Source organism: Pogona vitticeps, chromosome 2 (assembly GCF_051106095.1).
Source record: "Pogona vitticeps strain Pit_001003342236 chromosome 2, PviZW2.1, whole genome shotgun sequence".
Classification (NCBI taxonomy): Eukaryota; Metazoa; Chordata; class Lepidosauria; order Squamata; family Agamidae; genus Pogona; species Pogona vitticeps.
In genome coordinates this window covers 2,443,569-2,460,514 of record NC_135784.1, presented here as the reverse complement: position 1 = coordinate 2,460,514, position 16,946 = coordinate 2,443,569, and the positions used below count along the sequence as shown (strand labels likewise).

Below are 16,946 nucleotides of genomic sequence, written 5' to 3'. Positions count from 1 at the left end.
CTCATAGCCCAACAGCATGAACTGAGGATGAGGCAATTTGAAATGGAGGAAAGGGAAAGAGAAGAAAGGGAAAGAGAGAAACAGAGGCAATTTGAGATAGAGAGATTGGAAAGAGAAGAAAGATTAGAGAGACAGAGAATTGAATTGGAATTGCAGAGAGAGAAAATGGCGTTTGAATTAAAAAAATTGGAACTGATGAATCAGAACAATAATAATAATAGGGAGTCTGAGGGAGGCCAACTGTCTAAAGCTGACCTGAAGAAATTCCCTGTGTACCACAAGGGAGATTGTCCTGAGGTGTTCTTTTCCTTAGTGGAAAGAGCGTTTGTGGACTTCTCAGTGAGGGAAACTGAGAAGATGACCATCATGCGGTCTTTAATCAGTGGTAGCCTGGCTGAGGTTTATGCCGAGATGCCTGAGGAACTGATGAAAGATTTTGCAGAGTTTAAAAAACTGGTGTTTGCCAGACATGGGATAAATGCGGAGCAGCTGAGACAAAGATTCAGGTCCCTCACCAAGAAGCCAGAGCAGACTTTTACCCAAGTGGGGGCCCAATTGGTGAGGCTGCTTGAGAAATGGCTATCGCAGGAAGGGACAGAGACCTATGAGCAGCTTAAAGATTTGATAGCGCTGGAACAGTTCTATTCAGTCCTGCATGGGGAATTGAAATTCCAGGTGAGGGAAAGGAAACCGAGGTCTGTGGCAGAAGCCGCAGAGATTGCAGATTTTATTTCCCAAATAAGAAAGCCCTTGGGTGAGGGGAAATCTGTAGGTAAACCCAAAGAAACCTACAGCAAGTACTCTCAGGGTCCAGGGAAAAGCCAGCAAGGGGGAGGGGCCCATGGTGAAGGGAAGCCCTCAGACATGAAACCAAGACCTCAGATTTTGGAGGGAAAACCCAAACAAGATGAGAGAGAATCAAAATACACCAGAAAATGTTATTTCTGTCAGGGAAAGGGTCATCTAATCTCAGAGTGTGAGAAATTGAAGCAGCTAAAAGGAATGGTGCCTCAGAATTCTAGTGGGACCAAGCCAAAAGCTGTGTTCTGTGTCCAGAAAGAGCAAGGCTCAGTGTCACTGAGGGAGCCGGTTGCCATGGCTACTCAGTCTGGAACAGCTACCTCTGCTGATCAGGCTGAGGAAAATGGTCCTCTTGTGGAGGTAAAGCGCTGCTTGCTGGTGAAAACAGATTCTCAGTTGTTTGAGACAGCAGGGGTGGACGTAGGAATACTTGACCGGCAGTATAGGGGGCTGCGGGACACTTGTTCCCAGGTAACCCTGTGCCATCCAGATATTATTCCTAGGGAGTTTATAATCCCAAATGAGAGCATGAAGGTGGCAGGGATTGAGGGGCAGGTAATCTCTCTGCCAGTAGCAGAGGTACCTGTCAACTTTCAAGGCTGGAGGGGAGCTTGGCGGCTAGCGATTTCATCGACTCTGCCAGCAGCCGTGCTCGTGGGAAATGACCTGGCTGAACATGTGAAACGGGTGCTAGTGATTACACGCTCACAAGCCACCACAGGGACAGTTCAAGGGGGTAATGATGAGCCAGAGACGGAAGCAGAGGGGAGTTCAGAAGCTGTGGTGGAAACCTTAACCACAGACAGCAGATTTGGACAAGAGCAAAAGGCAGACGCCACTCTCCAAAAGTGTTTTGAACAGGTGACTGACGCCCAGCTAACACCTGAAACCCCAGTGAGATTTCTGGAGAAAAAGGGGATTTTATATAGAGAGACCCTGAGGAACATCTCAAAAGGGGGAGATGGGATCAGAAGTCAGCTGGTGGTACCTGAAAAGTATCGCCCCATGATCTTACAAAGGGGTCACTCTGACATGTTTGCTGCACACTTAGGGGTGAAAGAGCCCCTTGATTTGATCAAACAAAATTGGGAGCAGATCACCCAGGATGACCCACAAGACGTTGTGACTTACATAGACACCTTGATGAATGACCTAAGGAGAAATCTAGAGCTGGCAGCAGAAAACCTGCAAGCTCAGAAGGTCAGACAGAAAACATGGTATGACCACAAAGCTAGAGAGAGGCACTTTGACCCAGGGGAGGAAGTGCTTTGGCTTAGGCCCTGCAGAGAGAATAAACTGCAGCTCAAATGGGCAGGACCATATAGGGTCATTTCCAAGATGTCAGACCTGAATTACCTAATAGAGCAGGAGGAGAACCAAGCAAGGAGGGTGGTTCATGTGAATGCCCTAAAACCCTACTACAGAGGGGAACAGAGGGTTTTGTTCGCGATAAAAGCAGCTGAGAGTGAGGAAGCGGAATTACCCTTCTGGGAGGGTAGAGGGGAAGTAAGATACAACCCAGAGGAGGTAAAAATCAGTCCTGCACTCACCCAAGACCAGCAGCAAGAACTAAAAATGCTGCTTAGTAAATATCAACAGGTGTTTTCCAACAAGCCGGGGATAGTGAAGGGAGTGATGCATCGGATCCACACAGGGGATGCACCCCCGCAGGCAGTATCCCCATACCGAGTAACGGGACCCTATAGGGACAAGGTGCGGAAGGAGTTGGACGAAATGCTGAGGGAGAACATAATCGTCCCCTCTTCTAGTCCTTGGTCCTCTCCGATAGTCCTTGTGGACAAGCCTGATGGGAGCATTAGGTTTTGTGTCGATTACAGGAAATTAAACCGTGTAACCACTCCTGATGCCTACCCAATGCCCAGGCTAGACAACCTGATTGAAACCATAGGGGGTTGTCGGTTCATCTCATCATTGGACCTGGTAAAGGGATATTGGCAATTAAGAATTGATCCCAGGGATCAAGAAAAGACTGCCTTTTGCAGCCCTTTTGGTCTCTATGAGTTTCGAGTCCTGAGCTTTGGTCTCAGAAATGCACCAGCCACATTCCAAAGGCTGATGGACCAGACCTTGGCAGGGCTCAGTGACTTTACAGTGGCCTACATTGACGACATAGGGATCTTCAGTAATACCTGGGAAGATCACCTGTTACACCTGGAGTTAGTGCTGCAGAGGTTAAGTGCAGCAGGGCTAACAGTAAAGGCCAGCAAGTGTCAGCTGGGTAGCCCAGAAATAAAATACTTGGGTCACATGGTAGGGGGAGGAATGATAAAACCCCTGGAGGCCAAAATAGAAGCTGTTCGTGATTGGCCTAGACCCAACACCAAGAAAAAGGTCAAATCATTTCTTGGGTTGGTGGGCTACTACAGAAAGTTCATCCCGAGGTTTAGCGAGATTGCGGCTCCGCTGACCGATCTGACGAGGAAGACGGCTGATGACCGCATCCCGTGGACCAGCGACTGTGAGGCGGCGTTCCAGAGGTTGAAGGAGGCGTTAATCAACTATCCTGTGCTGCGGGCTCCAGACTTCGACCGGGAGTTCATCATCTACACCGATGCGTCTAACAGCGGGGTAGGAGCAGTTCTGTGCCAGGAGGATGAGAATGGTGACCAGCATCCAGTGTCCTACCTGAGTAGGAAACTTCAAAAAGGTGAGAGACATTTGGCAACCGTGGAGAAGGAGTGTTTGGCCATAGTCTACGCGATCCAGAAGGCCAAGCCTTACATCTGGGGAAGACATTTTATTCTGTGTACTGACCATTCACCATTGCAATGGTTAAAGACAATGAAAACCCACAATAGCAAACTTATGAGGTGGGCTTTAAACCTACAGGACTATGACTTTGAAGTGAAGGTGGTCAGAGGGTCAGTGAACTGTGTTGCTGACGCCTTATCAAGAAGACCTGAAGAATGAAGACGGCGAAAGAAACATGGACTATGTGTATATAATGATGACAAAAAGTAAATGTACCTGGTTTTGAATTTGGTTTGTATGAATAAAGGTAAATTGATGTAATGTATATGGTAAATGTTTAAATGCCTATTTGCTATGGTTTAACTTAGAATGTAAGTATGAGTAAGTATAATATGGTATGTATAACTGTTGTTGTGTATTTTATACAGGTTGTTTTTTGGTGAAAAGCACGTTAGCTTTCCCCCTACAAAACAACTTATAAAGAGGGGAGGTGTTACATACAGCACTGATGTTACCTGTCTGTCATGGGTTTGGAGGGAAAGTTCCATCCTATGGGGAGTGGAAGGCGGGACATCAGGAGGAGGGGCTGTACTGTATAAATATGTGATGCCTGTGTGGTGAGAGGTAGATGCTGAGAGACACTGAGAGACACTGGGGTGTGACGAAGCAGCAGCTGGGAAGAAGAAGCTGTTGTGGGAGTCTGTGTGTCAGACAGGGTACTTCTGTGTGTCAGAGTACCAACCTGATAGGTTCAGGTGTCTGTTGGTTAGCCAGAACTGATAGGTTCAGGGTCTGTGCTTCAAGTTAAGGGTTCTGGGTGAACCAAACTGTATGCATGTATGAATGAGAATAAGCCACGTTACTTTATCCTATTCACCTGATTATTTTATTTTCCTGTGTGTTGTGTTTAAATAAACCTTATTCTTTATTTGTTTAAAAATCCATCCCTGGTCTGTGTGACTTCTTACAGGGAATGGTTGGTGGCAGCTTAGTGTAACTGTGTGGCAGATCCCAGTAGGTCTGGGTTTGTCACAGCCCCCCTCCCTCCCTCCCCAATATTCTGCTCCCTCCCCTCTAAGGCTCACCTCCTTGCAGGTGGGAAACTCCCGAGGAGGCTCCTTTTGCACGCGCCCCCTCTGCCCCCCCCCGCCTCAAGAGACCATAGAGACGGGAGGAGACAGACGGGGCCTCCTGCCGTTTCCGGTTTGGAGAAAGGCACAAAAAAGAGGAGAGGCGCTCCTTCTCTCCTCTTTTTTCGTAGCTCTAGGTCCACCTCGTCTCCTCAACATCATCAGATCTTTCCATGAGGGAATGAAGGGCACTGTAGTTTTTGACGGCTCAACATCAGACCCCTTTGACATCCGAAGCGAAGTGAAACAGGGCTGTGTCCTCGCACCAACACTTTTTGGGATCTTTTTTGCTGTCATGCTGAAGCAGGCCTTTGGAACTGCAACCGAGGTTGTCTATCTCCGGACTAGATCAGACGGAAATCTCTTTAATCTCTCTAGATTGAGAGCAAAGACCAAAGTTCAGCTGAAATGCATGCAGGACTTCCTCTTCACCGATGATCTGCCGAAGACCTCCAACAACTCATGAATCGTTTTAGCAAGGCCTGCCAAGACTTTGGACTAACAATCAGCCTGAAGAAAACACAAGTCATGGGCCAGGGCGTGGACTCCCCTCCCTCTATTACCATCTCCACACAAGAATTGGAAGTTGTTCATGACTTTGTGTACCTTGGCTCAACCATCTCTGACACCCTGTCTCTGGATGTCGAGCTGGATAAACGCATTGGGAAAGCAGCCACCATGTTCTCTAGACTCACAAAGAGAGTATGGCTCAATAAGAAGCTGACGACACATACGAAGATCCAGGTCTATAGAGCCTGTGTCCTGAGCACACTCCTGTACTGTAGTGAGTCCTGGACCATTTGTGCACGGCAGGAGAGGAAGCTGAACACCTTCCATATGCGTTGCCTCTGACGGATTTTTGGTATCACCTGGCAGGACAAAGTTCCAAACAGAGTAGTCCTAGAATGAGTCGGAATTTTCAGCATGTACACATTACTGAAACAGCAACGTCTACGTTGGCTTGGGCACGTCGTGAGAATGGCTGATGGTCGGATTCCAAAGGATCTCCTGTATGGAGAATTAGTGCAGCGAAATTGCCCCAGAGAGAGACCACGGCTGCGATACAAGGATATCTGCAAGCGAGATCTGAAGGCCTTAGGAATGGACCTCAACAGATGGGAAACCCTGACATCTGAGCGTTCAGCCTAGAGGCAGGCAGTGCATCACGGCCTCTCCCAATTTGAAGAGACCCTTGTCCAGCAGGCCGAGGCAAAGAGGCAGTCACAAAAGCAGCAAAACCAGGGAGCTGGACAGGGGACAGCTTGGATTTGTCTTCAGTGTGGAGGGGATGGTCACTCTCGAATCGGCCTCCTCAGCCACACTAGATGCTGTTCCAAGTCCTCCATACAGAGCACGCTACCATAGTCTTTCGAGACTGAAGGATGCCTAAAAGGTTCCCCCCTCCAACCCAAACGGTGTCATGAATGGAGGGAAGGGGGCGGAGGGGAGGGGAGGAACCCCACAGAAAAGAAAGGGGGGTTGTCTTTGGGGGGGGTAATAAGGAAGATGGCAGCCCCCTTCCCCCCTTTTCGTCTTTTCAGGGGGAGAGAAATTAACTCTCGAGGAGGAGCTCCGAGCAGTGGCGCGTCTCTCTCTTCCTCTTTCGTAGCTCTAGGTTCCCCCCCTCTTGTCTCCCTCCTCCGAGTCGGGCGTAGAAGCGAGGGTCACGTGATCTCCCCCCTCCAGCCCGCACAGCCCCCCTTGCGCCCCCTTGTTGTCGAACTTGGAACTCATTGGATCCTTTGCCTTTCCCGGCGATCCCTCCCCGCCCCCCCCAGGCAGAAGGGGGGCCTGCTCCGTCCCTGAGAGGGGGGTCCTGCCCTTCGCCCCACCTAAATGTGGGGGTCCCTCCTGAACGCCCCCCCCCCGTCTTTCCCTTCTTCTCCCTCCCCCTCCTTCCCTCCGCCCTGCCACCGCGGCGCTTTCCAAACAGGAACCGGAAGAGGGAATCTCTCTCTCCTCCTGGCCCCTCCTTCCCTCCCCCGCCACCTCTATGGTGTCAGGCGGACGCTCTTCCCAAAGAAGGAGGACTCCTCTCGTGAGTTTCCTCCTTGCTTCACTCCTTGGGGAGGTGGTGGTGGTGGGGAAGAGCCGGATAAGGGACTCCCCAAGGAGAGGGGAGGGGAGGGGTGCCTCCTCCGGGCAATCCGGGTGGTTAGCACGGCAGGCTCCGGCTTGCAAGGGGGGGGCTTCTGCCTTCTTCTTCCCCCCCTCCCTCCGCTCTCCTCCTTGTGGGGACGATATTCAGATAGGGTTGAGATCCCCCCCCAGCCGGGAAACACTCCTCGCCCCCCCCCGAATCGCTTGGTTAAAGTGGGGGCCAAGGAAGGGGGCCAGGATCAGAGACAGGCCTGGGGGAGGAGGTGGGAGAGAGAGAGAGAGAGAGAGAAATGGGGTGGACTTCCCTCCATGGGATCTTTCCTATGTTGGGGGGGGGGGCTGAAAGGGAGATCAGTCTCCCCAGGAAAGGGTCTCCCCTTTGGACGTCCTTCTTCCCGCAGGGCCAAAACGGGTCTGGTCTTTGGGTCCTGGAGGCGCCATTCAGGGCCATCGGCTGTGCAAAAGACCTGCCCCCCTGGATCCTCCTTCTTCCTCCTAGGGATTCGCCCTCCTGCCTCCCCTTCGCAGCCCTCCGTAGGGTGGAGGAAAGAAGGGGCTTTGGAAAGAGGCTCCTGTCCTTCCACAGGGAGGGCAGGAGGAGAGAAGGACCGGATATTAAGGCGACGCAGCCCCTCTGGATCTGCAGGGTTTCCCTCTCCTGGCAGGTCTTTTGCAGAGTGAATGGCTCCGAAGGGTCCCTTCTAGACCAAGGGAATCACAAAACGCTTTGCTTTCCAGCAGGGGCTGCCCTGACACCCAGACCCCCCCGACCCACTCTCAGTTGCTACACCTGCAAGGCTCTGTGAAGTTGGCAGTGGGCTCCAAGGGAAGAGCGAAGCCTAAGGGAGGTTGGGGGGTTGGAAGACAGCAGGCGAGAAAAGTCCTGAGACCTGAACTCGGCCCGCCCTGGGTGGGCAACCCCAAGACACACAAGGCCCTTGGCCCAGGGAGGGGCCACAGAGGCCGAGGAGACCTTTTGGAGACGCCTCCCTCCCTGCGTTGGGGTCCTCGAAGGGACCAAAAATAACGAAGGCTTCTGTGAGAACAGAGGGTCCGGTCCAGCCCTCGTGTGGTTTTGGTTTGATTCATTTTAAGGTGTGAAGTCTTGCTGTTTCTCACTTTTGAATGTTGCCTTTTAATGATGTACCTAAACTGCCTTGGGTCCTTTTTAAGGAGGAAGGCGGGGTAAACATATTTTAAATAAATAGTGGGAAACCTTTGACTTAAGGGACACGCTCCCTTTTGACTTAAGACAAATACCAAAAGAATAGGAAAGTGTCTAACAATGTAATGTATAGAATGTAACAATGTAATATATAGAATAAAATTTTCTACTCCCTAGACCAGGAATGAAACTTAATTTCTGCTATATGCAGGTATCACTCCCCTCTTCTAAATTCTGACAATAGAAACAACGCTGAATCTAAATCGGCTCCACTTGGAGCAGACACACAACGACGAGATACCCCCCCTTCAAGAGCCCCCATGACCCCAGAAGGAGGTCGACCTCATAGGCAGGAAAGGCCTCGGAGGGCGGGGGGCCTCCACAGCCCACCCCCTTCCTCCTCCTGAAAAGGCCCTAGAGAGATCTGTGGGGGGCAGCCAAGCAGGAGGTGCTCGATGATCCCTCCCCACCTCCCAGGCAGAGGCAGCCTCGGGTTCCCCCTTGGGAAGGGGGGCTGCTCTGTCCCTGAGAGGGGGATCCTGCTCTTCGCCCCCCCTAAATCTCAGGGTCCCACCCAAAGCCCATCCCGGTCTTTCCCTTCCCCTCCTTCTCCCCTCCCGCCATGGGGCTTTCCAAACAGGAACTGAAAGAGGGAATCTGCTCCTGGCCCCTCTTTCCCTCACCACCTCTATGGTCACAGGTGGACTCTCTTCCAAGGAGGACTCCTCGTGAGTTTCCCGCTTGCTTCACTCTGGCTGCCCTTCCTTGGGGAGGCGGGGGGAAGAGCCGAATAAGGGACTCCCCAAGGAGAGGGGAGGGGAGGGGGGTCTCCTCCGGGCAATCCGGATCACAAATCAGTTTCTACCTTGGTTTGCACGGCGGGATCTGGCTTGCAAGGGGAGGGCTTCCCCCTTCTTTCCCCCCCTCCCTGTGCTCTCCTCCTTTGCGTGGGGGATATTCAGATAGGGTTGAGATCCCCCCTCTGGGAAAAACTCTTCGTTCACCCCCCAGTCGCTTGGAAAAAGGTAGGCGGCCGGAATAGTGGAGTGGCTTGCCAGTTCCTACTCCAGGTGGATTGTGTTTAGTCCGAACTCTCCACTGTGACCTGTCGGATCGCATGATCCCAGACTGCATGGTTCAGCATTTTGCACACTTGTAAAATATGGGTGCTGATTACCATAGGCTCAGTATGGAAATTATCCTTGACACCCCTCCTAATTTACACCTGAGCAGAACGTATTCCCAACTCTTCAGTTAGTTCTGTCTTTGCACATTCAGTAGTTCAGTTAGAATGTCTGCCACATTATTTTCTGTTTCACAATACTGCAGTTGAATTCGTTTTTCTTTTACTGCCTCTCTAACATTGTGCTATTTTATATCAATGTCTTTGCTTCTGCTTCTCATATTTTCCTGTGGTTGCCATCTGTATGCATGTAGTGTTGTCCTCAAACAATGTTATACCCTGATCCACTTCTGCTACCACTGCTTGCTACCCGCTGGGTTTTTTCTTTTTACCCATTTTGGGCACTCTGGACCAAAAAAGTTCACTGTCACTGCTCTATGCCATGGATGGATATCTCCATGGAGACCCTGGCAAATGCCCAATATATCAGCAAAATTGATCTAATTAAAGGTTATTGGCAGACCCAGGTAGCTAAGAATGTTTCCAACACATCTGCATTTGTCCCGCATGTCAGCTTGTTGAACTGCATCCAAGAGTGTTGAAGGGACTGGCTGAAGACCTCTAAGAACCGCTGATTATAAAGCAGCCACCATAAAACACCTAGGAAAAAAAGCAGTCATAACTAGAAGCTGACACGAATTTCTCTGTGACCCTTCTCATCTGATATCTCATCCCGTTCTCTCCATGGAGCTGCCGCTTTTCTGATGGGTCATATGTTCTTTCTCTGGGGCTTTATGAGCTTCTCCATCCTCTCCTCAGGAAAGGACGGCACTCCAGTCAGCATGAGTTCATCCTGACCTTCTCCCTCACAAAGACAATCCATGACGAGACTTGTTATGGTAGCTGGGAAGCCACCTGTCCGTCATTGCTGTAGCAGCATGTCATCTGCCAATAGCGTGACGGAAGGTGGGACATAAGGGGTGGAGCCAATGTATATAAGGGTCGTGAATGCGTGTGAGTGCTTGAGATAGGGACTGGTTAGGGACCGGTTAGGGTGTTAGGGTTTGTTCCTATTGTGAAGAACTGTGCTATATAGTGAGGGTCTGTGAGAGAGTGTGTGAGTGAGTGATACTTTATTACATTGATTGCCTTATGATTTGAGTTATTAAAGTGATTTACCATTCCTTTCGCTGTAACCAATAAACATAAGTTTTTAGTTTCAAAATCAATTTTTAGTCTGAAGAGTCATTTGAGGGAATGGTTGGTGGCAGCGTGAATAGAGTGAGTGTGTGAGAGTGACGTGGCACCTCCTTTGTGACGTATGAGGAGGCTGTCACAAGACTCATCTGGATGTCTCATAAGAAGTCTTTCCATGGTTGCAATGATTCCAGGCAATTCCAAAACTTCTTAATTCTGTACAAGTTCTTTTATTGGCATCATTTCTAGGTTCCATACTTAAAATATACTAAATCCAAAAAAATAGGAAAAAACTGTACGTTATGCAGAAACTACTGTGAAGCAACCAACATGAACCTGACACAACTCCGGGAGGCAGTAGAAGACAGGAGGGCCTGGCGTGCTCTGGTCCATGGGGTCACGAAGAGTCGGACACGACTAAACGACTAAACACACACACACATGCAGAAACTGTAAGATACTTAAAATACATCCTTGCACCTTGTAAAAAGATGTGGGTATTTAAACTTAGGTTATGGGCAAATTTTAAGACATGTTTGAATTAAAAATATAGAGACATTAAAACACCAGAGCTCAAAATGTAGAAAGACACAGAATACATCTTCAGGACACTTCAAAGTTTCTAAGAATACAACTATAAAAAGCAAAAACACCTTATCATTGTCAATGAAAAACATGCAAAAGTATTTAAACTTTAAAAATAAATATATACAAAGTCAAAAGCATTATTTGGTTCAAAGCAGGTTGTTAACACATAGAACATGTTCTTCTCACCCAGCCGTATGTAAAATCCATTGCTGGCTGTCACTGCCACATGGTTATCTTTCCTCTTCTCTAAGGAATTTCACCCTGCATCAGTTCCATCGTCTGTTGTTCTACTCCCTGAAAACAAATCTTGTGTGGTTCTCCATTCCTTTCTAATAACAGTGTGTCTGCACGTGTGATCTCTATTTATATCCCTTTGTTTTTCACTGTCAGCAAAACAACCTCTTCCTAAGCCTCTGAGAAGCTCAGATGTTGAAAAATCCAAGGATTGGGCCAACTCTGATCCAGTGCAGTCCAGGTCCTGAAGCGATTGGAGCTTGAAAAACTCAACAGTCTGAACAAAATTTCAGCTCTCTTTTAATAATACCTGCCCTTAGAGACCAGGATGCTCTCGATACGATAGCACAGAAATGTCTAGTTGTTGATGGAAACAATAAATCTTTCATCAGTTAGCCTTAAATCATCTTTTTTTCATTTTATAAAATTCTGTAAAAGTTTCCATTGTACAATACAGTGGTGCCTCGCTTAACGACTGCACCGTTTAACGACTAATCCACATAGCGACATTGCATTTGCGATCGCAAAAGTGATCGCATTGTGATGTTTAGATAGGCTAAACATCGCATTGCGACGATCGGTAAGCATTTCGCTTACCGATCGTCGCAATGCAATGTTTTTTCAACAGCTGATCGGCAGTTACAAAATGGCCGCTGCGTGCCCAAAATGGCCGGCGCAACCGTTTTCGCGCCCTGCCCTCGCTTACCGAGGGCGCGAAAATGGCAGCGCTATGGAGGATCCTCGCTGAACGGTGAGTTTAGGGCCCCATAGGAACGCATTAAACTAAGTTTAATGTGTTTCTATGGGTTTTTTCGATCTGTTTATCAATGATTTCACTTAGTGATGATTAATCCGGTACGGATTAATGTAGCTATGCAGGGCACCACTGTATATTATTCTCCTTGGTTTAACTCAAGTTTTCCCATCCCTTTGTTAATTAATGTTATAAATTAAATACAACACAAACGGACCTCAACATTCACTCATTTTTCTCTTTTCTCTCGGTTTCACATTACTTTAGCATTTTCTTGTCTATTCCTTCCAGTGGAAACTAGCACACAACTGAACGAGCTACTTATGCCTTGTTAACTTATCAGCAGCTTTTGTACCAAAACAAGGGGCTGCAATGTAAACTATATCCCTAGCTGCGATTTTTCTAAAAGCTTTCACTTTTAATGCACCTCTGAAGCACCTTTTAAAAAGCAGTGTTAAGTTATAGGTTAAAAAAAATCTGCATCCCATAAAGTTAATTCTTTTAAAACAATGCACACAACTAAGGTTATCTCTCCAAATGAAGCTCAATCCACATTCCATGGATTGTATAGTTTGTGCCTCATCTGTTTTTTGATGAGAGTGAGGAAATAGGAGGAAACTGGAACTTGTCATCATATAAATATGGAGTCAGTTACGTAGGTCTTGTGTGAGATGAATTGAAAAGCAATGAAATGTTCTCATGAGGTTGTTATGCTGAGTTGCTTTGCCTGGCACAAAGATAAGGAAGGAAGGCCCAGGAGGCCCAAAGAAGATGAAACAGAGCATAAAGATCAGCCACCGGGGCTTGGATCTTCTCTTGTGAAATGTAGACAGTGAACTATGTTACACCCACTTGGAGTTAATTGGTTAACAGCTTGGAAGCATCATGAACATGGACCAGAGATATGTAGAAAAATGGTTGTTCATCTAAGAGTGGATGTAGTGGAATGTGAGAGGTTTGCATTTTGAAAGAGAAGAGAAGGAAGAAATCACCCGGCTTTTCTAGATGCTAACATATAAAGAGAGCAAAGATGATAACTTAGGTTCTACTTGTTATTTTACTTAGAAATAGTAGACTTATTTTAATCATTGTAACAGTGAGATATGCCTAATGCGTATGTCCTTAAAGTTACAACTGTATTCTAATGAAACTACATTATTTTCTTAATGAAAACAAATCTAATTCTTCAACAGAGGTCTAGTCTCTTGAACAGGATTAAACATACATGTAGTGAGGATTTGGGAAGGTCACTCATTGCTACTGTAATACTGAGGGGTCCTACATGCTCAGGCTGTTGTGCTGTCTAAGGAAGCACTCAGTGAATAGGTTATTGCTTTGAAAATAAGCAAAGGTTTCTTTTAAGTCGGACTTGTCCACGGGGCTTGTACTACGTGTTTTGGAGGCCTCAAGCACCTACCTCAAGCACTAAGTATGTTGTTTTGCACCCACAGTGACTCCCTGACCCACAAACCTGATCTCTTTAGGTAGAGGTCATTGTGACAATGATAACTAAGGCTATAGGTCTAAATGAGGCTTTCCACATTCAATGCATTGATACGATTTGATATGAACAAAGGTAACTGCTCCTACTGAAGTTCTGTTTACATTCTGTGTATTTCTATGCTTTCTCCCCAGTGTGAATATTTAGATGGGACCTAAGGCTCCTGGTATGACTAAAGATCTTTCCACATTCCATGCATTTATATGGTTTCTCCCCAGTGTGGGTTCTTTGATGTGAACTCAGGTGACTGCTCTGACTGAAGCTCTTCCCACATTCTATGCATTTATATGATTTTTCCCCAGTGTGAGTTCTTTGATGGAAACTCAGGGAACTGCTCTGACTGAAGCTATTCCCACATTCCATGCATTTATATGGTCTCTCCCCAGTGTGAGTTCTTTGATGTGAACTCAGGGCAGTGCTGTGACTGAAGCTCTTCCCACATTCCATGCATTTATATGGTTTCTCCCCAGTGTGAGTTCTTTGATGGGAATTCAGGTGACTGCTCAGACTGAATCTCTTTCCACATTCCATGCATTTATATGGTTTCTCCCTAGTATGAGTTCTTTGATGGGAATTCAGGTTACCCTTCTGATTGAAGCTCTTCCCACATTCCATGAATGTATATGGTTTCTCCCCAGTGTGAGTTCTTTGATGTGAACTCAGGACACTGCTGTGACTGAAGCTCTTTCCACATTCCATGCATTTATATGGTTTCTCCCCAGTGTGGGTTCTTTGATGTGAACTCAGGTGACTGCTCTGACTGAAGCTCTTCCCACATTCTATGCATTTATATGGTTTCTCCCCAGTGTGGGTTCTTTGATGTGAACTCAGGTGACTGCTCTGACTGAAGCTCTTCCCACATTCCATGCATGTATATGGTTTCTCCCCAGTGTGAGTTCTTTGATGTAAACTCAGGACACTGCTGTGACTGAAGCTCTTCCCACATTCCATGCATTTATATGGTTTCTCCACAGTGTGAGTTCTTTGATGGGAATTCAGGTGACTGCTCAGACTGAATCTCTTTCCACATTCCATGCATTTATATTGTTTCTCCCCAATGTGAGTTCCTTGATGTCTACTCAGGTGACTGCTCTGACTGAAGCTCTTCCCACATTCCATGCATGTATATGGTTTCTCCCCAGTGTGAGTTCTTAGATGTGAACTCAGGGCATTGCCGTGACTGAAGCTCTTCCCACATTCCATGCATGTATATGGTTTCTCCCCAGTGTGAGTTCTTTGATGTGAACTCAGGTGACTGCTCTGAGTGAAGCTCTTCCTACATTCCATGCATGTATATGGTTTCTCCCCAGTGTGAGTTCTTAGATGTGAACTCAGGGCACTGCCGTGACTGAAGCTCTTCCCACATTCCATGCATTTATATGGTTTCTCCCCAGTGTGAGTTCTTTGATGGGAATTCAGGTGACTGCTGAGACTGAATCTCTTTCCACATTCCATGAATGTATATGGTTTCTCCCCAGCGTGAGTTCTTTGATGTGAACTCAGGTGACTGCTCCGACTGAAGCTCTTCCCACATTCCATGCATGTATATGGTTTCTCCCCAGTGTGAGTTCTTTGATGTCTACTCAGGTGACTGCTATGATTGAAGCTCTTCCCACATTCCATGCATGTATACGATTTCTCCCCAGTGTGAGTTCTTTGATGTGAACTCAGGTGACTGCTCTGACTGAAGCTCTTCCCACATTCCATGCATGTATATGGTTTCTCCCCAGTGTGAGTTCTTTGATGTGAACTCAGGACACTGCTGTGACTGAAGCTCTTCCCACATTCCATGCATTTATATGGTTTCTCCACAGTGTGAGTTCTTTGATGGGAATTCAGGTGACTGCTCAGACTGAATCTCTTTCCACATTCCATGCATTTATATTGTTTCTCCCCAATGTGAGTTCCTTGATGTCTACTCAGGTGACTGTTCTGACTGAAGCTCTTCCCACATTCCATGCATGTATATGGTTTCTCCCCAGTGTGAGTTCTTAGATGTGAACTCAGGGCACTGCCCTGACTGAAGCTCTTCCCACATTCCATGCATTTATATGGTTTCTCCCCAGTGTGAGTTCTTTGATGTGAACTCAGGTGACTGCTCTGAGTGAAGCTCTTCCCACATTCCATGCATGTATATGGTTTCTCCCCAGTGTGAGTTCTTTGATGTGAACTCAGGACACTGCTGTGACTGAAGCTCTTCCCACATTCCATGCATGTATATGGTTTCTCCCCAGTGTGAGTTCTTTGATGTTTACTCAGGACACTGCTGTAACTGAAGCTCTTTCCACATTCTATACATGGATACAGTTTCTCCTTGGTATGAGTTATTTGATGCCTACTGAGGTGACATGTATTTATTTTGTTTCTCCCCTGCGTGAGTTCTTTCATGTGACAACCATTCCTGCCCAGTTGGATTTTCAATTCTCTTTTGTCCTCCATCTTTATGTCTTTATGAGCCTCGTGGCGCAGTGGTTAAAACGCTGTACTGCAGCTAAAACTGTGCTCACGACCTGGGGTTCAAATCCCAAGTAGCCGGCTCAAGGTTGACTCAGCCTTCCATCCTTCCGAGGTCGGTAAAATGAGTACCCAGCTTGCTGGGGGGGTGCAATGTGTAGCCTGTATAATTAAAATTGTAAACCGCCCGGAGAGTGCTTGTAGCGCTATGGGGCGGTATACAAGTCCAATAAATAAATAAATAAATATTTCTGCAGCGGATGCCCCAGGTCCTCCTGGTCAGTTCTTCTCCTGTTCATCATCTGGTAGATAAGAAAAAGAAGAGAAACAACCATCTCAGAAAGGTGCTGGGCTACGGAGAAATATATTCTGGCTGCGACTGAGTCACAGAGGAGGAAGGAAATGCAGGCAAAAAAGGTGAGGAAGGAGAAACAGGGTGGGTGTGAGGCTGGACCTGAGGTTTTTCCTTTTGCCTTCAGGTGGGAGGGGAACTTCACTGAGGAATTTAGGGTGCAAAGCAACCCCCCCTCCAGTCTGGCTTGGGGGAACAAGAAGGAAGGCTTGAAGGGGAACTCCCACACACCCCAAATCAGGACGACCAAGGTTTGCCTCTTGTCAACAGGACCTGCCTTTGGTGAGCATGGGGCTGGGGTGAGCAGGATTAAGATGTTTTTGAAAAAAACACCCTAAACAAAATGCAACGAAGACCATACCCCAAAACACCACCACTTTGCACATGTTCAGAGAGGCAGTGTGGTGTCGCTGGAGGGAGTAGCAGACTGGAAACCAGGAGGCCTGGATTCAAATCCCTGCCGGGCCAGGGAAACTGAGAGAGAGTGTGTGTGTGGCGAGGGGGGGGAGGCTACTTCAGCCACCTCTTGAAATCTCACTGACCTGGGAAAAGTTGGGAGGGATCTGGGATTTGGTTCTTCCTTTTTGGTCCCAAAATAAAGCAAAGAGAAATCACTTCCATCTCACTCCTGCCTACGAGAAAAGAAAAAGAGAAAAGATCAACCTGGAGGCTTTGTGGATAAAGCAAATCAAAAACATTTCCTTGCGGGAGGTGTCTTCCTCATGTTTATATCGAATGAGGCTCCCTCCCCATCTCGCTCTGTCCCGTCTTCAGGCAGCAGAACAAGACGAACACAAAGGGAGGGAGGCAGGCATTATCTGAGGCCATGGTCTGA

At 47.5% G+C, this 16,946-nt stretch overlaps 4 protein-coding genes across 10 annotated transcripts in view; 3 read left to right on the top strand and 1 right to left on the bottom strand.

Moving 5' to 3' along the window:
• The window catches only part of LOC144587191 (uncharacterized), a 116,139-nt gene extending 111,682 nt beyond the window's left edge, over positions 1-4,457 (top strand). For all 3 annotated transcript variants that reach the window (XR_013542396.1, XR_013542394.1, XR_013542395.1), the window contains one exon: positions 4,004-4,457. The gene's annotated coding sequence lies outside the window, so the exon portion shown is untranslated. The remainder of the gene's footprint in view (positions 1-4,003) is intronic.
• LOC144587217 (uncharacterized) overlaps positions 1-16,946 on the top strand; it is a 180,537-nt gene that overhangs the window by 27,396 nt on the left and 136,195 nt on the right. The gene's annotated exons all lie outside the window — the stretch shown is intronic.
• LOC144587301 (uncharacterized) overlaps positions 1-16,946 on the top strand; it is a 161,007-nt gene that overhangs the window by 75,851 nt on the left and 68,210 nt on the right.
• The window catches only part of LOC144587197 (uncharacterized), a 28,811-nt gene continuing 22,300 nt past the window's right edge, over positions 10,436-16,946 (bottom strand). For 4 of the 5 annotated variants that reach the window (XM_078386936.1, XM_078386938.1, XM_078386937.1 and 1 more), the window contains 2 exons: positions 16,654-16,743; positions 10,436-16,061 (listed from right to left, as the gene is read on the bottom strand). In XM_078386936.1, the coding sequence (XP_078243062.1) occupies positions 13,423-15,744 (2,322 nt within the window). In that variant the 5' untranslated portion in view covers positions 15,745-16,061; positions 16,654-16,743 and the 3' untranslated portion in view covers positions 10,436-13,422. Of the gene's footprint in view, positions 16,744-16,946 lie in introns of all 5 variants that reach the window. The other variant, XM_078386940.1, reaches the window with a different exon arrangement.